The 23,880-nt window shown below is 39.0% G+C and overlaps 1 protein-coding gene and 1 long non-coding RNA gene across 10 annotated transcripts in view; one reads left to right on the top strand and one right to left on the bottom strand.

The window, feature by feature from the left end:
* LOC143022392 (uncharacterized) overlaps nt 1–23,880 on the top strand; it is a 237,202-nt gene that overhangs the window by 113,064 nt on the left and 100,258 nt on the right. The gene's annotated exons all lie outside the window — the stretch shown is intronic.
* LOC143022390 (intermembrane lipid transfer protein VPS13A-like) overlaps nt 1–23,880 on the bottom strand; it is a 617,111-nt gene that overhangs the window by 538,781 nt on the left and 54,450 nt on the right. For all 8 annotated transcript variants that reach the window (XR_012966042.1, XM_076180547.1, XM_076180549.1 and 5 more), the window contains exon 7: nt 15,295–15,423. Coding sequence is in view for 7 of the 8 variants with exons in the window: in XM_076180547.1 (XP_076036662.1) it covers nt 15,295–15,423 (129 nt within the window). In the remaining variant the exon portion in view is untranslated. The remainder of the gene's footprint in view (nt 1–15,294; nt 15,424–23,880) is intronic.

Here is a 23,880-nt window from a genome sequence, read left to right as displayed (position 1 = left end):
ACAAAGGCGGGACATCACGAGCATAGCTCCCCTTCCCGCAAAATACAACTAGGTAAATACAGTCTACTCTTAGCATCCATTCCCAAATGTCTATTCCTCATTACACTTTTCAATCCACCAAGGCATTTACTCGCTTCTCTCAATCTACATTCTACCTCCACCTTCACTCCACCTTTTCCTGCCACATTTGCACCCAAGTATCTAAAACTATCCACTTCCTCCAGTCGCTCTCCCTTAATGCTCACTTCCAGTCTGCTGCCACTTTCACCCCTTGTACATCTCATCACCTTACTTTTACCCACATTTATCTTTAGCTTTCTTCTATCACATACTCTCCCAAACTCTGCCACCAGCTTCCTCAATCCCTCCTCCGATCCTGCCACAAGCACAGTGTCGTCCGCAAACAACAGCTGGCTCACCTCCCACTTTTCTCTATTTTCTTTAACCATCTCCAATCCCTGACCCACTACCCTTGCATTTACCTCTTGCACCACCCCATCCATGTATAAGTTGAACAGCCAGGGCGACATGACGCATCCTTGATGAAGTTCCACCTTTACCTCGAACCACTCACTCTCTCCATTTCCAATCCTGACACGAGCTCTACTACTCTCATAAAAACTCTTGACAGCTCCCAGAAGCTTTCCTCCTATCCCATATATCTGCATAACCTCCCACAGTGCCTTTCTGTCTACCATCATAAGACCTTTTCCAGATCCATAAAACCCCAAAAAACATCCTTCCCCTTTCCTATAGCTTTCTCACATATCTGTCTTACCACAAAGATCTGATCTACACAACCTCTACCTGTCCTAAATCCACACTGTTCCTCACCAATTACTCCTTCTGTTCCTCTCCTAATCCTCTCAATCAAGATCCTCCCATAAGCCTTCCCAACTACACTTAACAAGCTAATCCCTCTGAAACTACTACATTCACACTTGTCCCCTTTTCTTTTGTAAAGAGGAACTATACAGGCACTCCTCCAGTCCTCCGGCACTCTACCCTCTCTCCAGCAAACATTAAATAACCTCACCAGCCAGTCCACCATCACTGTACCTCCCTTTTTCAGACATTCTGCATGGCATCCATCCAGACCAGGTACCTTACCTGCTTTCATCATCTAAACAACTGCCTTCACCTCATCCTTCCTTATTTCTCCTCCATTCTCCTCACTCATCACTCTCATTTTCTTCGCATTTCCCACTGCAGCTATCTTTCCCTCCCTATCCTCCTTCACATTTAGCAACTCCCTAAAATATTCTGCCCATCTTCCCCTTACTTGGTGAGTGATATGATTATAAATATGTTACCGGAGGCTGGTATTTGGTGGTTGTGGAGGAAGAGATGAGGGTATCTGTGTGTGATACAGGTCTTTGGGTGTTGTTTTAATGTTTCTTGGTGTGTGTGGGTGTTCTGCTATGTAGTGTAGTGGGTGTGATGAGTTTGTGGTGGCTGTGGCAAGTGTTTGTGTGCCTCTCATGTCGAGGTGGTCCTTGACTTTGAGGACTTTTGTTTCATGGTGTAAATGGTCTATAGGTGTTGTATTTGTGCAGCCTGTAATTGTTTTTAGGGCTTTGTTTTGTATGATGTAAAGGGTGTTGTGGTGTGTCTCACTGAGATTAGGAGCCCATGCAGGACTCACATAATTCATCACTGAGCGTATGCATTGTTTGTATATTGTTGTATTAGTTTCTTTGTTTTGTCCAAATGTTGTTCCAGTGACTGACTTAAGTGCATTAAGTCTAGGTGTGCATTTGTTTTTTATGTTTGTGATGTGTTGTTTGAAAGACATGGATGTATCGTATGTTACACCAAGAATTTTCGGTGTGTTTGTGTGTGGTATTAGTGTTGTTGATGTAGAGACGAGGTATGTATTTGTGTTCTTTTGTCCAGTTGGTGAGAAGTGTTGCTGTAGATTTGGTTGGAGCTATTTTGAGTCTATTTGTGATGAACCATGTGTTGAGTGTATCAAGGTATGGCTAGATTATTTCTGCAGCTTTGTCTGTGTTACGATGTGTGCATGTGATTGTTATGTTGTCTGCGTAGGAAGAGATTTGTATTTCTGAGGTGTCTGGTGTGGGTAAGTCATGCATGTATAGATTAAAGAGCATGGGGGATAGAACAGAGCCCTGTGGTACTACATTCTTAATGTTTCTGATGTGCGATGATTGGCCATGATATGACACATAAGCATTCCTACCTGCCAGATAATTGGCCAGCCATCTTTTGGTGTTATTGTGCATGTCTGTGTTATATATTTTATTTGTTAGGTTGTGGCGGGGGATAGCATCAAAAGCTTTACTAATGTCTAATGTTATAAGAAGTGCTCTGTGGTGGGGCCTATCTGAATTGATGCCATCTAAAAAAATTTGTGTGAGGTTTATCAGAAGAGTGTTTGTGGAGTGTAGTGGCCTAAAACCGTGTTGAGTCAGCAAGGGGAATATGTGGCGTGACAAGTTGAAGTATTAGGCGTTCAATGACTTTAGAGGGGGTGCAGAGAAGTGTGATTGGGCGGTGCGATGTTGGGATTGTTGGATCTTTGTTCGGTTTTGGAATGGTGATTATTTTACCATGCTTCCAGATGTCGGGTATAGTGTTGTGTGAATAGCTGTAGTTTGCAATGTTTGTGAGTGCATGTATACCTTGTGGTCCAATGTGTTTTAGGTGGATGTTACTTATGTTATCAGGGCCACAGGCAGATGTATTTACCTAGTTGTAATATACGGGAGGGGAGCTATGCTCGTGGTGACCCGTCTTTGTATCTCTCCGCATCAAGTTTTATCTTAAAATCTTGTATAGTGTTAGCACATACTGTTTTGTTGTCTAATTTGTTCCATGTATTTATTGCTCTGTGTGGGAAACTGTTCCTTTTCAAGTTTTTTCTATAACTATCCTTTTTCAATTTTTTTCCGTGTCCTCTTGTTTTACCGTTGTCCCACATTAATAGGTCGTTCCTGTCTAAAACTTCCATTCCTTTCATTATTCTGTAGATAGTTAGCAAATCTCCTCTTTCTCTTCTTTGTTCCAGAGTTGGTAAGTTCAATTTGGATAATCTTTGCTCATATGTTAGTTCGGCGAGTGTCAGTGCTAGCTTTGTTGTCGCTCTTTGTAATCTTTCTAGTTTCTTAATATTCTTTTTGGTACTGGGTGCTTGAGATTATGTATTATGTGTTTTGTCTGACTGTCTATGAAGGGTGTATAGTCTGAGTCTGTGGGAAAGTCTTTCTTACGTCAAATAGTGCGTTGGTCGTCAGGGTGAGAAGTGAGATGGCTTGTCTGTGCAAAATGATTTATGAGTGTGTTTGCTTGTTGTCTGTTTGAGGGTAGATTGTCTGTTGTTGTGATTGTTGCTGTGTGAGAGCATGTTGTGTTACTGTTGGATAGTGTAATGCTGTTGAGTGTTTTGTACAATTTGCTGGTGTTTGTTTTGTGATCGAGTGTATTGATAAAGTTTTGCCAATTTTGTGTTTTTTGTTCGTGTATCTTATTGGCAATCACAGTGTTTAGTGTTTGTATTTGGTCTGCTATGTTTTGAGGGATAGGTGTGGGGGTATTGTGTTTAAGTATGTCTCGTTGTCTGATGAGCCCTTGGATTTCTGGTGTGAAGTTGGGGTTGTGTGATTTTCTGTTGCCTCTAGGGATGTATCTCTTGTCTGCATTTTGTATGATTGTATTAAAAGTGTGCACAGCATTGTTTATGTTTGTGATTGGTGTACTGTTAAGTGTACTGTCCTGTTTGAATAGGTCCTTTCTATCAAGGCATTCTTTTCCTTTCATGATTCTGTAGATGGTTATTAGGTCCCCTCATTCTCTTCTTTGTTCCAGGGTTGGCAATTCCAGTTTGGCCAGTCTTTCTTCATATATCAGGTTTGAAAGTGTTGGGGCCATCTTTGTCATTGCTCTTTGTATTCTTTCTAATTATCTTATATTCTTTTTTGTACTGGGTGACCATATCAGCACTGCGTATTCCAGTTTTGGCCTTATCAGTGTTTGTAATATTTTCTTGATAATTTCCTTATCCGGGTATTTAAAGGCAACCTTTATTGATCTGAACAAATTGTATGTTTCTCTGACTATTTCATTTGTATGTTTATCTGGCAACATGTCTTTGGTGATGATTACTCCTAGGTTCCTTTCAGAATTTACCTTCTTTACTTCTTTTCCATCAGTCTTGTACGGTCCTGATATTCTCTTCTTGCTTTTTCCAAATTCAAATATACTGCACTTCTTGATGTTGAATTCTACCTCCCATCTCTTGCTCCACTCTGAGACTTTGTTCAGATCCTTCTGCAATGAGTCACAGTCTATTTTGGAGTTTATTCTGTTTAATAATTTTGCATCATCCACAAAGCAGTTCATGTAACTTTCAATGCCTTCATCCATGTCATTTACATATATAGCAAACATAATCAGAGCTAGTACAGACCCTTGTGGGAAGCCACTACTCATTTCTTCCCACTTTGAATATTTGTCTTTGAGTACTGCTCTCATTTTTCTTCCATGTAGGAAGTCCTCCATCCAATTCAATAGTTTTCCAAGTATGCCTCTTATTGTTTCCAGTTTATATAGTAATTTTCTGTGTGGTACCTTATCAAATGCCTTTTGTAAGTCCAGGAAGGCACAGTCTGCCCAGCCATCCCTTCCTTGCAACATATCTATCAATCTTGAATAGAAGCAAATTAAATTAGTGGTACAGTCATCCCTCATTATTTGCGGGTTTTTTATCTGCAGTTTTGACTATTCACGGATTTCAATTGAAAAAAAAAAAAAATGAAAGAAAAAATAAATTTTGACCCATTGGAAAGCCACTAATGCATCCTGTGTCCCATGCTGCCTGCGGCATGTGTCCTTCAAGGTAAATAATTATAAGGTGAATAATCACATAATAATTATTTTTTCTATCAGTTTCCTGTTGATCAGTACCAAATTTTCCCCAATATCAGCAATAGCTTGTCCGAAAATAGTAAAAAACTAGACCTATGTTTAATTGTATCACTCAAAGCACTAGTGTGTCAACGCAGTAGGCATGGCCTATCGGCTAATCGTTGGCCGCGGTTGACTGTCGACTGCGCGCACCAGGCCAGGCAATCACTGCTGACTATTGTGTGTGTATGATACTTTAGAATAAAAAGATTAAATACACCAGAGGTTTTATTACATGTATATTGAGTCTGTTTCATTGCCTGCATATTTTAGTGGTTGAATATGATTGTATTTCTTCACTTTGGCTCCAGATTTACAATATATTTCACAATATTGGGAGATGTTATCGGCTGCATGTTTCAACTGTTAGTAGAGAAGTGTGGCTAGAATGAAGCACGAGAGTGCGAGTTTTGGAGGTGATATTCCGTAATTTCTAAAATGTTTTCTCAAAAAGAGTATTCACGGTTTTAGCCATTCACAGGGGTTTTGAGAACGTATCCCCCATGAATAACGAGGGATGACTGTACATGATCTTCTTTGTCTGAATCCAAATTGCCTCGGGTTCAGGATAAATGAGCCTGATATTTTGTGTATAGTGGAGACCAAACTAGAAAAAAAATATTGATCTACAGTTGGGGAAAAATAGATGCACCTCCTGGAGAAGAGACAGAAAAGATGAAATAGGTGAAGGGATAATGTTTGTTGTGAGAAGTGATATAGTGGTGGAAGAAGCAAATCTAAGTGAAGGCAAGGCTGAAACAATCCACCTGAAAATTAAAACTACAGGGGTAGAATGAAAGAGACTTCATAGTGGCATATGTCACCCCCCCCCCCAAGATATGAGTAACAGCTTGGAATGAATTTAAATGTCAAGAAATGTTATTGGACACAACTCTTATAAAAAAAAAAACTACTGGACAAAGTAGCAATTTAATCCTTATAGATTTTAATTGCAGTGAGGTCAACTAAGAGGAATGGGAAGCAAATGGCAAGGCACATTCCTGGGGGGAAATTCCCTGTCAAACAGAAAACTACTGGACAAAGTAGCAATTTAATCCTTATTGGAGATTTTAATTGCAGTGAGGTCAACTAGGAGGAATGGGAAGCAAATGGCAAGGCACATTCCTAGGGGAAATACCCTATTAAGTATAGCAATGGAAAACACAATGACCCAACAGGTAAAGGGAGTGACTTGAGTAAGAGGTGATGACATTTCCACAAGATCAGATTGGCTACTAACCAAAGAGCTACACATCATCAGCTTCTTAAACTACCTTTGCCCCATGGGAAAATATGAACATGTAACAACTGAATTTCAGCTGAAGGATGAGGAAACAAAGCCAAGAAATGAATCACACACAGGTGAGGGAGAAAGGGAGACTCAATTTTGGGAAAGCAGATTACTATGGGTTGAAAAAATTCTCTGAAGATGCAAACAGGGAAAAATTTACGAATACCATGGGAATAAGGAGAAAATGGGAAATCTTTCTTGAGATTTACAACCTGGGAGTGAACAAACATGTACCAAAGATTAGTGGATGGAAGAAACAGAAACAGGACTGGTTTAACAAAAAATGTGAGATTGCAAAAAAGGCCAGGGACATGGTCTGGGGAAAATGGAGTAAGAGAAACAACAAACCAAAAGAATCTTACAAACAAGCTAGATATGACTATTCAAGAATTCACAGGGAGAAAGGAAGCAATTTGGTCAAGGTGTAGTAGATAAATGCAAGGATGAATCAAAACTATTTAACAGGTCTTATAAATGGTAAATTGAAATACAGGGATGTACAGTAATCACCAAGTTAACGGTGGGTGGTAAAGTATTTGAGAAGGCCTCAGCTCAGACAAAATAATGAATAAAAGTTTCCAATTGGTCTTCACAAAATGGACATTTTTTTTTTTTAGAGGAGAGCAAGGAGAGCAAAATTTTAGGTTTAGAAGATATAAATGTAGAAGTGAGGTAAGTGCTCAATCTTTTGGGATTATTGGATGTGACAAAAGCTTCAGGATATGACAGGATCTCAAACTGAATACTTAAGTAATATAGGGAACAACTAGCAGACAGGATTCAGTCATGTTTTATTTTAATTAATGGGCGGGCAAAGTGCTGCTTAATTGGAAAAGGGCAAATGTGAATTCACAAAGGTGGAAATAAGGATACACCACTAACTTATAGGCTGGTATTAACACAATAGTGAAATTATGATCAAGGATTTTAAGACTGATGGACCAAATACCTTGAAGAGATGAATATTCTAAAAAAACAGTCAGTTGGGCTTCAGATCTGGAAAATCATGAGAGTTGAACCTTTTAAGATCTTAGAGTGATTGATATGCTGCGCAAGAGAGGGGTGGATGGACTGTGTGTATCTCAATCTAGAGAAAGCTTTTGATAGAATACCTCACAGTCCCTTCCTCTCTGCCTCTCTTAAATTCCAAGTCTTTGCCCTATACAATGCCATTGGCACAATCACACCCCTTCATACTATCTCCTCTTTGCTTCCATTCCTAGATGCCTATTTCACATAACATTTTTTAATCCCCCCAAGGCATTTACTTGCTTCTATCAATCTACAATAAACCTCCACCTTCACTCCTCCCTTTTCTGCCATGTGACCCCAAATACCTAAAGCTATCCACTTCCTGCCTCTCTCCTTAAGGAATTACTTCCAACTCACTGCCATCCTTTACCCTTGTATATATCATCACCTTGCTCTTATATACATTTACCTTCAACTTTCTCCTATTCAATAGTTTCCCAAACTCTATCACTAACTCCATTAATCCCTCCTATGACCCTACCACAAGTGCAGTGTTATCAGCAAACAACAACTAACTCACCTCCTTTTTTTTTTTTTTTTTTTTTTTTTTTTTTAAGAGAGGAAAAGTTAGTTTAAATGTGTTTGAGATGAAATGCCTGAGGAGTATGGTAGGGGTTGGACAGAATGAGCAATGAGGAGGTGAGCAGGAGAGTAGGGGGGTAAGGAGATGGTAGATAGAGCTAATGATTCTTGGGATGGTTTGGACCCATGGAAAGAATGAGTGATGAAAGATTAGTAAAAAAAAGGTGTGGAAGGCAGAGGCGGAGGGAGTGAACTTGAGGGGACAACCAAGGATGAGATGGATGGATGAGGTGAAGGGAGTGTTGAACAAGAGGGGAATGTCTGTTGACCACAGAAGTGTGAAGGGAGGAGATACGAATGAGTGGAGAGTGACTGTGTATAGATGATACTCTTATGCATGGGAGGGAGGGGAAGGGGGATACGGGGGTAGGGGTGCTTATATGTGAATGATATTTTGATGCAGCCTGAAGGGATTTCTCCCTGTCTTCTCTTTTTCTGTATGAGGGGATGGAGAGGAGGGTTGTCAATTAAGTGAAAAAGCCTTGGTGTGGATGAACTGTGTCTTACTACATTACTTCTGACTTAGGGCAATAGGCAGGTTACAGGGATGACCCATCATCCATGAGGAGTTAAGATGAGAGGAGGGAAAGGGTGGTGGATGGGAGTGGAATGGGTGGTAGAAGATATGTGCCTCTGACTTGGCTACCTCCCTTGTAAGGGGGAAAAGGCTCTTGGTATGAAAATAGACTTCACAGTCAATTTGTGGAAATTGGAGCATGTTGGAGGACTTAAAGGCAAACTACTTGAATGGATAAAATAATTTTTAAAGGGGAGATACACAAGGACAGTAATAAAGTTTAAGATGTCAAGATGGAGAGCAGTAACAAGCAGAGTTTCACAAGGTTCAGTGTTTGCACCACTAATGTTTCTTGTCTATATCAATGACATGACAGATGATACAAGTTATGCCAACATATTTGCAGATGATGTAAAAATCATGAGAAGACTGAAAAACAAAGAGGACTGTAGACTATTGCAAAAAGATCTAGACAATATTTTTGCATACAGTATAGCCAAAAATGGGAAATTAATTTCAATACAATTAATGCAAAGTACTGAAAATAGGCAACAGCAGCTAAAGACTATTCTTAAACTATTCCTTGGGGAGAGAACCCATTACAAAAGCAAAAGAAGAGAAAGATTTGGGAGTGTTGATAAAAGACAACCTGTCACCTGACATATCAACATGATTGTGGGAGAAACACATGGACTGCTGAAGATTGAAGTGACTTTTCACTACTGTATATGCTGGCATATAGGTTGATCTGGAGCATAAGTCAACCCCTTAATATTCTGAGGTATAATTCAAGTTTAAGCCTATATTTGCTATATAGCCCCTAAAAATAAGGCCGCACTACTTTCCCAGCCCTATTGTATGGAAAGAAGAACTACATTATCAATATATAAAGTAGCTTAACAGATATTTACTTCATATATACATGTTTATATGTATGTATATAATCAGTTGTTAAGGTAGTTATTGCATTCTCAATAGCATCTAATAGAAGAGACAATCTGTATGATAGCTCCCCACTGCTAATAGTGGTATTAAGTTAGCACTTGTGTAACAAACCCATAGCTGTTTTCTACTTCTGCAAGTGAGTTCTAACTCACAGAGTAAACCAATTTAACCTACCTTGATGAACCTAGCCTACCCTGTAGCAATGTTGCCACCAGATGTAGCAATGGTTATTATGTGCAAGATTTTGTTTACTTCAGAGTGTGGGTTGCTTAGAGACTTGCTACACCACTGTCACCAGATGTAGCAATGGATTATGCCACAGTATGAAGCAGAGTTTAGCCTTGCTACATGCGAGTGACAAAGACAAACCCTACAAGGCACTTAGGAGATTTATTCATGGTAGAACAAAAGGGACCTCCAGCAGAGTCCAACTGAGTATTGGGTGTTGGGAATTTATATACTGTACAATTTTTACATGGTGTTTATACAGGGTATACAATTAGTCTTTAGATTTTCTATTCTCTCAATAATATTCATAGATTTAATAGTATGAAGGGAATTTAGTCAATATTAGTTAAAGTGTCTTGCTGTGGTTTATGGCCAGCTGATTATAATTGTATTCTCTATCAAGTGTGTACTTGTTTTAGGATGTATTTACCTAGTTGTATTATATGGGAAGGAGAGCTATGCTCGTGGTGACCCAGCTTTGTATCTCATAACATCTAGTTTGTTCTTAAATTCTTGTATGGTGTTTGCACACACTATTGTTTCCTCCAACTTGTTCCAGACATCCACCACTCTGTTGATTTTTTTTTTTCAGATCTCTTCTATAACTATTCTTTCTTAGTTTCTTTTCATGTCCTCTTGTTTTTCTTTTATCCCAATTTAATGTCTTCTCTGTCAAGGACTTCCATGCCTTTCATGATTCTGTAAATGGCCAACAGATCCCCTCTTTCTCTTCTTTTTTCCAGAGACTCACTAGAACTCCCAAGTCTCTCTAGCACTCAGTTTTCTCTAAAAACACATAATTTAAGCTCTATCTATTTTTGTGGTTGTGTAGCCCTATGCTTAACACACTGCACTTTGAGATATCAAAGTTTATTTGCCATTTCAGCAACCAAGTGAACAATCTGTTAAGATTGTCCTGCAGAATCTCGGCGTCATCTCCTGACCTACTTTGGCATCTCATTTTAGTGTTGTCTGCAAACTTACTAATATCACTATTAATCTCATTGTCCAAGTTGTTAACATACATAATGAAGAATAAGGGACCCAGAACCAAGCCCTGGGGGACCCCAATAGAAATACCCCCCCCCCCATTTGGATTTTACACCATTTATGGTGACCCACTGCTTTCTGTCACTGATCCAAGCTCTAATCTATTCTAACACTTTTCCTCCTATGCCATGGGTTTTAATTTTAATTAGTATTCTCTGGTGGGGCACCTTGTCCAACACTTTGCTAAAGTAAAGGTAAATAACATCATAACTATCATTGACCTAGAGGGGAATGTTCTTACAGATCAGGATGAGATAGACAACAGATGGACAGAATACTTCCAAGAGCTCCTAAATGCAGGAAATGAGGAACAATGGCAAGAGACAGAGGAAGAGTTAGATGGAGAAGAACATAATGAAATCACAGAAAAAGAATTTGAATGGGCATTGAGAGAATGAAGAATTCCAAAACACCAGGAATAGATGAAATATCAATAGAACTAATAAAGGAAGGAGGAAATATAGTACAGCAAAATATATTGAAGCTCATAAATAAGATCTATAGAGAAGGAACAATACCAGAGGAGTGGGGTAAAACCCTAATAGTCCCAATTTTCAAAGGTAAAGGTGATGCTGGAAATTGTAACAACTATAGAGGGATTTCCCTCATACCCCACATCACAAAGCTATATGAGAGAATAATTGAGAGAAGAGTAAGAGAGCTAGTAGAACCTTTATTAGGAGAGGAGCAGCATGGTTATAGAAGTAATAGATCAGTAACGGACTTAACTTTTGGACTAAGGATGGTGATAGAGAAGGCATGGGAGTATAACCAAAGCCTATACATCGCTTTTATTGATCTACAGAAGGCTTTTGATTCAATACCTCGCGAAAAGGTATGGAGATGTATGGAGGAGAGGTATGGTATCAAGGGACATCTAAAGAAAGCTATAAAAAGTTTGTATTACCCCTGTGTATGCAGTGTTAGAACATCAAAGGGGTCAGAAAAGTGGTTCCCTGTAGAAACAGGGGTTAAACAAGGAAGTGTGTTATCCCCTCTGCTTTTTATAGCATATATGGAAACTGTAATAGAGGATTTTAAAGAAGGTAAAGAAGAAAACTATTAGAACAGAATAATGGCTTATGCAGTGATATAGCTGAATGGAGCACAGATAGGGAAGAGATTGAAGAAGACATAAAAAGGTGGAATGAGTGCTTTATAAGGAAAGGCATGAAAATGAATGTAGAAAAGACAGAGATACTGACCGTTAGCAGAAGAGAAGAACATGAGTTCAGCATCACCATAGGAAATAAGATGGTAAAAATTACAAACATCTCCAAATATCTTGGAAGTGTAGTCACTAAGGAAGGTGGAAATAAGAGGGATATTTCAGAAAGAATAAATAAATTTAGTGCAAATGTTGGAGCTCTCTGGCCAATAATAAAGGAAAAACATATCCCTTTAGAAGTGAAAAGGATTATTTTCAATAATGTCTTGTCTCCTACCCTAACATATGGTTCAGAAAGTTGGGTAATGACAAAAGTTGACATAAGCAGGATTCAGGCAGCGGAAATGAGACCATTAAAGAGCCATAGTTGGAAAGATGAGGAGAGACAAACTAAAAAATGAAGATATAAGGAAAAGCATTGGTGTCTGTTCCATGCTATGCAAAATAGATGCTGCCCAGTTAAGATGGTTAGGACATTTAGAAAGAATGGATGAAGAAAGAATTGCAAGGGGATGCTGGGAGTGGATACCGGATGGAAGAAGGCCAAGAGGAAGACCGAGAAAGAGATGGAAAGAAAATGTTGAAGAAGCCCTCAGCAGACATGACTTGCCCAACATTGAAACTCTGAGGGAGGAAGGGGCCTTATGTCTCTAATGAGATTCGGTGGCCATACGGAAACAGCATATTCCAAATGTGGATGAACTAACGATTTATATAGCTTGTTAATGAGTGATGGACTTTTGAAATCAAAAGATCGCGCAATCAGTCCCAGAATCTTATTTGCTTTCTCAGAGGCTGAAATACACTGCTTGGATGATTTGAGGTCGTTACTGATAATTACGCCGAGATCTTTTTCACTATCCACCTTTGTTAACGAATTTCCAAATAACTTGTAATCGTACTTACTGTTATTTTTACCTATGTGCATTACCTTGCATTTACTCGTGTTAAATTTCATTAGCCACTTTTCAGACCATTGCTGTAATTTATCTAAATCTTCTTGAATATCTAATTGGTTTGAGTGATAATTTGCCACTCCGCACAGTTTTGTATCATCAGCAAATTTTGAAACAATAGATTTTAGTCCATGGTCTATATCATTTATATATACTATGAATAGAAGTGGCCCAAGAACGGAACCCTGAGGAACTCCACTTGCAACACTTTTCCATCCAGAAGTTTTTCCATTTAAAACAACTCTCTGTTTTCGACCATTCAACCAATTACTAGTCCAACCGTATAGGCTACCACTTATTCCATGCAAAGCTAATTTAGTAAGTAGTCTTTCGTGTGGGACGGTATCAAAAGCTTTTGCAAAGTCTAGATATACTAAATCTATATTGTTTCTTTTGTCATAATTCGAGATAACTGTGTTGTAGAATTCGAGTAAGTTAGTCACGCAAGAACGTTTCCGTCTGAAATCATGCTGGCTATCATTTATCAAACGGTTACTTTCTAAATGATGTTCGATAGCATCTCTGATGATAGTTTCCATTATTTTTCCTACGATTGAAGTCAAACTCATAGGCCTATAGTTATTTGGTTTCTTTTTGTCACCTTTTTTGAATATGGGAGTAACGTTAGCTAGCTTCCATTCTCTTGGGACATCTCCGGATATGATGGATTTCTTGAAAATAATTTCTAATGGAACAACAATCTCATTTTTCATTTCCTTTAAGATTCTTGGATGCCAACCGTCAGGCCCTGGTGTTTTATTAACTTTGAGTTTGTCTATACACCTTTTAATTTTTTCTTTTCTTATATTTACCGTAGTGAGTAAGTTTACCCCAGACTTTTCACAGGTTTCAGTTTGGAATTTACTTTGAGGTGTTTCGTTTACAAATACCGAGCTAAAATAATTGTTTAAGATATTACACATTCCTTCATTTGAATATTCAAGTTGACCGTCAGCAGATAATAGTGGACCAATGTGATTCCTAACAACCTTTTTATCTCTAATGTAACTATAGAATTCTTTGGGATTCTCTTTAGATTTATCAGCGATGTTCATTTCGTATTGTCGTTTTCTTTTTCTTATTGTCTTTTTTAAATCTCTCTGTATTGATACATAACTTTCATAGTCATTAGATGCACCTGAGCACTTATATTTCTTATAAGCCTGTCTCTTTTTAGCAATACTTTTTTCAGTTTCTTTGTCGAGCCACTTTGGGCGAGCCTGATTTGGGGGATGTCTGTCCTTAAAAGGAATGTAAGTTTGAATCATCTTAGTGAGCGTATTTTGAAATATTTCCCACATCTGATCTACAGGTCTTTCGTTTAATTTTGCCTCCCAATCTGTAAGCTGAAGCTCCTGACGTAGTCCTATGAACTGAGCTTTACTGAAATCGGGTATTTTAGAAACACAAGTATCTATTCTAAAATTGTTTAGGAGTTTGAATCTAACTAAGTTGTGATCACTATTTGCAACAGATTCACCGACTTCTACATCAGTTACCATGCTTTCGCGGCTAGTGATCAAAAGATCGAGTAAGTTTCCATATCTTGTGGGCTCTTTTACATGCTGAATTAAGTAATTGTCACCAAGAAAATCAATCAAGCGACTACCTATATGGCCATGTTCAAGGGTCATCCAATCAATGCCAGTAAAATTGAAATCACCCATTATCAATAAATCCCGGTTGCAGAAACTAGACAGTTCTTGAAATAACAGTTTGTTGTCTGCTAATGATAATGTCTTTGGCCTATATATTACACCTATATTCATTTTTTGTCCATTTGTTTGGGTTCACTCAACCCACAAACTATCATATGCATCCTGTTTCACTTTCTCTAAAACACAAGCATGAACATTGTTTTTAACGTACAATAGAACACCCCCACCTTTCTTGTGGTTTCTATCCTGATGAAAGTGTTTAAATCCCGCAATATTAAATTCAGCTTCGAAGAGATTTTGTACTGTTGCCAGGAAGAAATGAGTGATGGGCAGCAAAGTATTCTATACTCTTATGTTTTCTGTGTGGTGGTTGCATCTAGGGCAATTGATGTATTATGTGTTGGGGGGACGGAGAGGGGGGGTCGCCGATTTAATGAAGCGGCCTTGCTGTGGATGTGCTGTGTCCTGCGACACTGCTTCTGACCCAGGGCAGTGGACAGGGTGCAGGGATGACCCGTCATCTAGGAGGTGCTAAGATGGGAGGGAGGGTGGAGGGGTGTGGAGTGTTTTCGGGGATGAAATGGGTGGGAATGTTTTTGTGCCTTGTCCTTTTTGGCTACCCCCCTGGTAAGGGGGAAAAAAGCCTTGGTATATGTATGTATGTACTGTTTTAGTACTCGGTGGTGACCTGAACATAGGTGTGCTAGTATAATTCTAGTCTTGGGAGTGATTTCTCTATTTGGTTGATTTCTGGGAAAGTTTGGCGAAATATTGACTTTGATGGACTATTTTGGTTTGTTTTGTGATCATAGTATGTGTTTTTGTATTAACATATTACAGGGTATGGGGGTTAAGTTACTGTGGATGTTTGAATAGAACATTGCTGGGATGGTACTATTTCTGCTCCACCTCATTTAATATGAAGACTAAAATTGCCTTACCTATGGGCTTTGATGCTTTCCCATGAGTATGGTTTGATCCTTGTAAGTATGATGGCTTTAGCTGCATACTGCCACCACACTGCAGAGTGTCTTCTTAGTGGAACTTCAGGGCGAAACTTCATGAAGTGTCTGTGTAGAATTGAATATGGAGTTATCATAATATTTCCTTCAGTCTTTAAATACTTGAACAGATATCAAGAATAGTTTAGATATTCTATGGAACATGAGTGGACTCCTACCTCCTAATATTAGAAGCCAGTTATACACATGAAGGATTTAATCCCCTACGTTCTTTCTATTAAATCCCTTAATTTTTCTCTGACACAATAATGCTATATTCAGTTCTGATACTCTGGCTACATGATGGTTATATACACATCAAATCAACAATATCAGCTTTGTTGTAAATTTCATAATTTTGAAGAAAAAAGATAAAATATTGTATATTAGCACATATTGTAACTAGCTTCTTGATGGACATGTTGAGATGGAAATTACATGCCAAATGCTGAGTGGACACTGTCTGTAAATTTCAGGAGTAATATGATATCATCCAATGAAGCAAAGAAGTGAAAGAATTAGATAAGTAATGTATACACAAATATATCAAGTGCTTTTTCCCCTTACAAAGGAAGTAGCCAAAGTTAAAAAGCATAATTCCATTCCCACCCATTTCATCCTCACCTATTTTACATCCATTTATCACCCCTCCCTCCTTCACTCTCATCTTGGCTCCTCCTGGATGATGGGTCATCCCAGCATCTTGCCCATCACCCTGGATCAGAAGCAATGCAGCACGACATAGCACATCCACAGCAAGGCCACATCATTTGATTAGCAACCCCCCCCCCCCTTTCAATCCCCTCCTGTAGTAACATTGAAGACCTGGAGAAATCCCCTCGGGTTGCATCACAATATCATTCACACAACCACTCCTTAACCACTTCAATACGGGACTTAAATCTCGCGGGCAGCAGCCAATGCCAGCCGTACGACGTAACGAAATAATATTCGCATCATAAAATATAGTCGCCGCTTATATCGATCGTTCTCTCTTTCACCCGCGAATTTTGAAAACCACAGAGAATGGGATTAAGGGCGCATTTGGGAGAATGTAAAAACACAGGGGCGACTACAATAAATATAATCAAGACGCCGATATGGCAGCGTCGCGAATCAACTTGCTCCTCATGACGCCTACGTGTGCGGCACCGTATGGAAGGGGTTAAACCCCCCTATCCTCCACCCACTCCCTTCCATGCATCACAGCATCATCCATACAGAGCCATTCTCCACTCACCTTTATCTTCTGCCCTCTCACTTCCTTACTCAACAGATATCCCCCTCTTGCTTGACACCCTTTTATCCCATCCACCCATCTCACTTTTTATTGTACCCTCATGTTCACTCCATCCACCTTTGCCTCTCATACTTCTTTTACTAATCTTTCTTCACTCATTCTTTCCATGTGTCCAAACCATCCCAATACTCTTTAATCATCCTCATCTCCCATCTTTTCCACCCCTGCTCTCCTCCTCACCTCATTTCTCATGCTATCTAGCCTTGTAACCCCAATCATACTTCTCAAACATTTTATCTCAAACACATTTAAACTTTTCCTATTTTATGTTCCATGTTTCTGCCCCATACAGTACTGTTGGCACATACTTAGCATCATTACACTTTTTAATCCCCCAAGGCACTTATTTGCTTCTCTCAATCTACATACAACCTCCACCTCCACTCTTTCCTTTGCTGCCACATATGACCTCAAATATCTAAAGCTATCCATTTTCTCCAGCCTCTCCTTTAATACTCACTTCCAAATTGCTGCTATCCTCTCTCCTTGTACATTTCATCACCTTATGTTTACCCACATTTATCTTCAACTTTCTCCTTTCACACACCTTCCCAAACTCCCCCACTAACTTCCTCAATCCACACTGATCCTGCCACTAGTGCAGTGTTGTCAGCAAACAACAACTGGCTTACTCCCATTTTTCTCCATTTTCTTTCATCATCTCCAATCCCCTGTCTCTTACCTTTGCATTTACCTCCTGCACCACCCCATCCATGTACATATTGAACAGCAATGACAACATGACACATCTCTGGGAAGTCCTATCTTTACCTCAAACCACTCATTCTCTCCATTTCTAATTCTAACACAGGCTCTACAATTCTCATAAAGTCTTGACTACCCCTAACAGCTTTCATTCAATCCCATATGTCTGCAAAACCTCCCACAATGCCTTCCTGTCTTCTGTCATAAGTCTTTTCCAGATCCTTAAACACCCAAAAAACATCCTTGCCCTTAGCTAAAGCTTTCTTCTATATCTGTCTTACATAATAAACAAATTAAAAATAAAGGAAATTTTGTATTTGTTGCTATTCTATCACTTATGATGATTGTGCTATTAATCAAAAGAGAATTACATTATCAGGCAAAAGACTAATGCATCAATATAATTTTCACCATTTTGTGATAATACTAAAATATAAAAATATTTCTGAAAATTGTATTGCGTGTACAGATTCCATTTTTATGCTGTGTTGTAAACTGATCTTCAGCATAGGTCAGAACTAGCTAAAGTAAACACCTTCATGGATTTGGAAAAGGCTTATGACATGGTACACAGGAAGGCATGGATTTGGAAAAGACTTATGACATGGTACACAGGAAGGCACTGTGGGAGGTACTGCAGATATATGGGATAGGAAAAAAGCTATTAAGAGCAGTGAAAAGGTTTTATGACAGTATTAGAGCCTGTATTAGAATTAGAAATGGAGAGAGTGAGTGGTTTGAGATAAAAGTGGGACTTTGCCAGGGATGTGTTATGTCACCTTAGCTGTTCAATTTATGGGCTGAGGATTGGAGATGGTTAAAGAAAATGAAGTAAAATGGGAGATAAGCCAGTTGTTGTCTGATCCTGCACTTGTGGCAAGATCAGAGGAGGGATTGAGGAAGTTAGTGACAGAGTTTAGGAAGGTGTGTCAAAGAAGGAAGTTGAAGATAAATGTGGGTAAAAGTAAGGTGATGAGATATACAAGGGGAGAATGTGGCAGTAAAGTGGAAGTGAGTATTAAGGGAGAGATTGGAGGAAGTGGATAGCTTTAGATAATTGGGTGTGAATGTGGCAGAAAAGGGAGCAGAGGTGGAGGTAGAATATAGATTAAGAGAATCAAGTAAATGCCTTGAGGGATTGAAAAATGTAATGAGAAATAGACATTTGGGAATGAATGATAAAAGGAGATTGTACAAAGGAAAGATTGTCCCAATAGCACTTTATGGGGTGGAAACATAGAACATAAGAGAGGAAGAGTTTAAATGTAAGATGAAATGCCAGAGAAGTATGGTAGGGGTTATTAAGCTGGACAGAGTAAGAAATGAGGAGGTAAGGAGGAGAGCGGGAGTGGAAAGGGAGTTGGAATATAAAATTGATGAAAGAGTATTAGGACGGTTTGGAAAAAAAAAAAAAAGGGAGTGAAGAAAGATCAGTAAAAGAGGTGTGGATAGCACAGGTGGAAGGAGTGAACATGAGGGGTTAACCAGGGATGAGATGGATGGATGGGTAAAAGGGGCATTGGGAGGGAGGGAGGGGTGGTGAATGGGAGTGGAGTATGTGTGGACGGAATGGGTGGGAGTGGATTTTATGCCTTTGTTTTTGGCTACCTCCTTTGTAAGGGGGAAAAAGCTGTTGGTATATGTATGTATTATTATTATTTATCTTTCATGTTTTTATTTTACTTATTTCTATTTATTTGTTTATTTATTTTTTTATTATTATTATTATTATTATTATTATTGTTATTTATTTATTTATTTTTTTTTTTCATTGCCACCAGAAGAGTCTGCCTTATGCTTGGAAGTCATAATGAAGGGCAAAAAGTTCCTACAAAAAAGCATCATAAATGAGAGCAAATGATAAGTAGTAATCCAAAATGGCACTTCTTTCCTCAGTCTATTGTTCCATGACAACAAAATCCTCTGCTGTGCTCAACAAGCAGTTGTTGTTGTTCCCTAGACTGTCTGTCTGAGCAGTCCTGTCTCCCCAAGGAATGCCATGGGTGAAACAGGGTTTTCCCACAAATCCTTTATGAAGTGTATGTTGTGTTGTTTGCATGCATGATTGTGTATATTGCAGTCTTCCATAACATGTTGAATAGTATGGGGTAAAGTGTTACATTCTGGGCATTTGTCCACAATGCAGTCATCTAGTCTCTTCTAGTAGCTTAGAGGGGCTGGATGGTGGCCGCATCGCAGTCTGGCCAGGTGGACTCTGTCCTTTCGTGAGAGAGAGGACTGAGAGGGATGGATATCAGGGGGTCTGGTATACAGCAATGTGTTGTCTTTTAGTGTGTTAATGGAGCAGTGAGTGATGTGATTATGAATATGTTTCCGGAGGCTGGTATTTATTGGTTTTGGAGGAAGAGAATATTTATGTGTGATATAGATGTTTGGGTATTTTTTTTATATTTCTTGGTGTGTGTATTTACCTAGTTGTATTTACCTAGTTGTATTATACGGGAAGGGAGCTATGCTCGTGGTGACCCGTCTTTGTATCTTTCAGCATCAAGTTTTTTCTTAAAATCTTGAATTGTGTTTGCACACACTGTTTCTTTATCTAGATTATTCCAGATATCCAGCACTCTGTGTGGAAAGCTATTTTTTCTTAGATCTCTTCTATAGTTATCTTTTTTGAGTTTCTTTTCATGTCTTCTTGTTTTTCCGTTGTCACTTTTTAGTAAATCACTCCTATCAAGGATTTCCATTCCTTTCATGATTCTATAGATAGTCGTAGATCACCTCTTTCTCTTCTCTGCTCCAGTGTTGATAGTTCCAATTTGGATAATCTTTGTTCATATGTTAATTTGGAAAGAGCTGATACCAACTTTGTCATTGCTCTCTGTATTCTAATTTCTTTATATTCTTTTTAGCACTGGGTGTCCTTAGTGTCGCTGCATATTCCAGTTTTGGTCTTATTAATGTAACTAATATTTTCTTATCATTTCTTCATCCAAATAGTCAAATGTCACTTTCATTGACCTTAATAGGTTGAAGGTTCCAACTATTTTGTTGATATGTTTGTCCGGTGTGTCTTTGCTGATTATATTACTCCAAGGTCTCTTTCCGAGTTCACTTTTTATTTCTTCTTCACCAATTTTATACATACATATACCAAAGGCTTTTTCCCCCTACACAGGGGGTAGCCAAAAAGAAAAAGGCATAGAAACCACTCCCACCCATTCCATTTCTTATATGTTCCACTCCCCTCCACCCTCCTCCCTTCCTCTTATCTTGGCACCTCCTGGATGATGGGTCATCCCTGCATCCTGTCCACTGCCCTGGGTCAGAAGCAGTGTTGCAAGACACAGCACATCCACAGCAAGGCTGCTTCATAAATTTGGCAACCCCCCCCCCCCTCTCTGTCCCCCCAAGCAGAAAAGGAGAAGACGGGGAGAAATCCCTTCGGGCTGTGTCAATTTTTTTTTTCTCATACATACTTCCTCACCCCCCATCCCCCACCCACTCCCCCTCATGCATCACAGCCTCATCTATACACAACCCCTCTCCATTCACCCCTATCTTCTGTCCTCTCCTGTCCTTCCTCCACAGACATTCCTCTCTTTTGTAATGCCCCTATCACCCCATCCATCCATCTCATCCTAGGACACCCCCTCATATTCACACCTTCCACACTTCTTTTACTAATCTTTCTTCACTCATTCTTTCCATGTGTCCAAACCATCCTAATACTCTTTCATCAACCCTATCTCCCAGTTCCCTTTCCACCCCTGTTTTCCTCCTCACCTCCTCATCTCTCACTCTATCCAGCCTAGTAACCCCTATCATACTTTTCAGACATTTCATCTCAAACACATTCAAACTCCTTCTCTCTTCTCTCTCATGTTCCATGTTTCTGCCCCATACAACGCTGTTGGCACAATCACTCCTTCATATAACCTCCTCTTAGCATCCATTCCCAGATGTATATTTCTCATTACACTTTTCAATCCACCAAGGCATTTATTCGCTTCTCTCAATCTACATTCTACCTCCACCCCCACTACTTCCATTCCTGCCACATTCGCACCCAAGTATTTAACACTATCCACTTCCTCCAGTCTTTCACCCTTAATGCTCACTTCCAGCCTGCTGTCACTCTCTCCCCTTGTACATCTCATCATCTTACTTTTGCCCACATTTATCTTCAGCTTCCTTCTTTCACACATCTTCTCAAACTCTGTCACTAACTTCCTAAATCCCTCCTCTGATCCTGCTACAAGCACAGTGTCATCAGCAAACAACAACTGGCTCACCTCCCATTTCTCCATTTTCTTTAATCATCTCTAACCCCTGACCCAATACCCTTGCATTCACCTCTCGCAGTACCACATCCATGTAAAGATTGAATAGCCAGGGCGACATAACACATTTCTGACGAAGTCCCACCTTTACCTCAAACTATTCACTCTTTCCATTTCTAATCCTAACACAAGCTCCTAACACCAATTTTATACATATATACATACATATACCAAGGCTTTTTCCCCCCAAAAGAAAAAGGCATCAAATCATTCCCACCCATTCCATCCCTAAATACACTCCACTCCCATCCACCCTCCCTCCCATCTTAGCACCTCCTGGATAACGGGTCATCCCTGCACCTTGTCCACTGCCCTGGGTCAGAGGCAGTGTCACAAGGCACAGCACATCCACAGCAAGGCCACTTCATTAAATCAGCGACCCCCCCTCTCCGTCCCCCCATGCATAAAAGGAGAAGACGGTGAGAAATCCTTTCGGGCTGTGTCAAATTTTATCATCTTTTCATATTCTGCTTTTACTTTTTCCAAACTCCATTATACTACATTTCTTGATATTGAAGTTCACTTCCCATATTTGAGTCCATTTCCAGATTTTGTCCAGGTCTGATTGTAATGATTCACAATCCTCCTCTGTACTTACTTTCTTTAGTATTTTTGTGCCATCTGTGAAGAAATTCATAACACTCTACTCCATCCATGTCATTTATATATATGGCAATTATGATTGGAGCCAGCACCGACCCTTGTGGAACACCACTTATCATTTCTTCCCATTTCGAGTATTTGTCTCTAATTACTACCCTCATTTTTCTCCCAGTCAGGAGGTCTTCCATCCATTCTAATAATTTACCTTCAATGCCACCTATTGATTCTATTTTTCTTATTAATTTTTTGTGTGGTACCTTATCAAATGCTTTTTGTAGGTCTAGATAGGCACAGTCTGCCCATCCATCCCTCTCTTCTATTATTTCTATTAGTCTTGAATAAAAGCAGATAAGGTTTGTTGTACATGATCTTCCTTGTCTAAATCTAAATTGATTTGAAATCAGTATAGTTTTTCCTTCCAGATGTTTAACTCATCTACTCTTGATCACTTTTTCACATATTTTTGCTACTGCGCTTGTTAGGGAGACCGGTTTGTAGTTAGTTGGATTTTCCTTGTTTCCTCCTTTATATTTTGGTACAACATTTGGATTTTTCCAGTCTTGTGGTACCTTTCCTTCTTTGAACGAGCATTTGATTATATTGTATATTTCATCCGTTAACTCCTCTACGCATTCTTTCAGTATCAAATTTGCAATTCCATCTGGACCATGCGATTTTCTGACATCAAGGTTTTTATTTGGTCGCTGATTTCCTTCTGTGTTACAATTATTTCCTTCATTGGGGGGGTTTCTGTCTCTATTCACTCACAGTTAGGCGAGTTCTCAATTGTGAATACCGATTTGAAATGATTGTTCATAATTTCTGCCATTTCTTGTTCTTCTGTATATTCATAATTTCTCTGGTGCAGCTTTTCTATTTCTTGTTTGTTTTTTAGTTTACCATTTACATACCTGTAAAATAGTTTAGGTTGTTCCTTTTCATAGTTTCTCTTTTCATCTCTGCGTATTTCTACATAATTGTTTCTTAGTTTGATGTATGTTTGCCATTTGCTCATTTTTTGTCTTTTTTTTTTATGTTTTCCAGGCTTTGTCTCTTTTATCCTTAACTTCACTATATTTTTTGTTGTACCAGTTCTTTATGTATACTCTTTCTTGCTTTTGTTGTGGTATATATTTGTTCACTCCTTCATTATAAATTTCTTTTAGTATATTTCATTTCTCTTCCATCTTTGTTTCTTCCTTTACAAATTTTTCCCAGTTTGCATTATGAAAGAACTTTTTAAGTTTCTCAATTTTGTTGTTGTTGTACATTGGTCTTCCTATTCCATGTTTCTCATTTCTTCTCAGCTCTATTTGTCCTTTTAGTTTGAATTCTATTAGTACATAGTCACTCTTTCCTATTGGTGTTTTGTAATCTATTCTGTCCACAATTTCAGGTACTGACATAAGAATTAAATCCAGTCTCGATGGTTCCTCATTGTTTCTGTATCCGGTATTTTCCTTTATCCACTGAGTCAATGTGTATTCAACGGTCATGTCGAGTAGCGTGTTGCCCCCAGATGTCTTCTCCACCCTTTACTATCGTTTCTTCCCAACATATTTCTTTTGAATAAAAATCACCCATAATTACTATATTTCCTCTTTCCTTCAGTAT

This window comes from Oratosquilla oratoria, chromosome 44, assembly GCF_046742065.1.
Source record: "Oratosquilla oratoria isolate Oo_2021 chromosome 44, ASM4674206v1, whole genome shotgun sequence".
NCBI classification, from domain to species: Eukaryota; Metazoa; Arthropoda; class Malacostraca; order Stomatopoda; family Squillidae; genus Oratosquilla; species Oratosquilla oratoria.
Note: the sequence above shows the minus strand (reverse complement) of the source record. Positions and strands in the feature narration are given on the sequence as shown.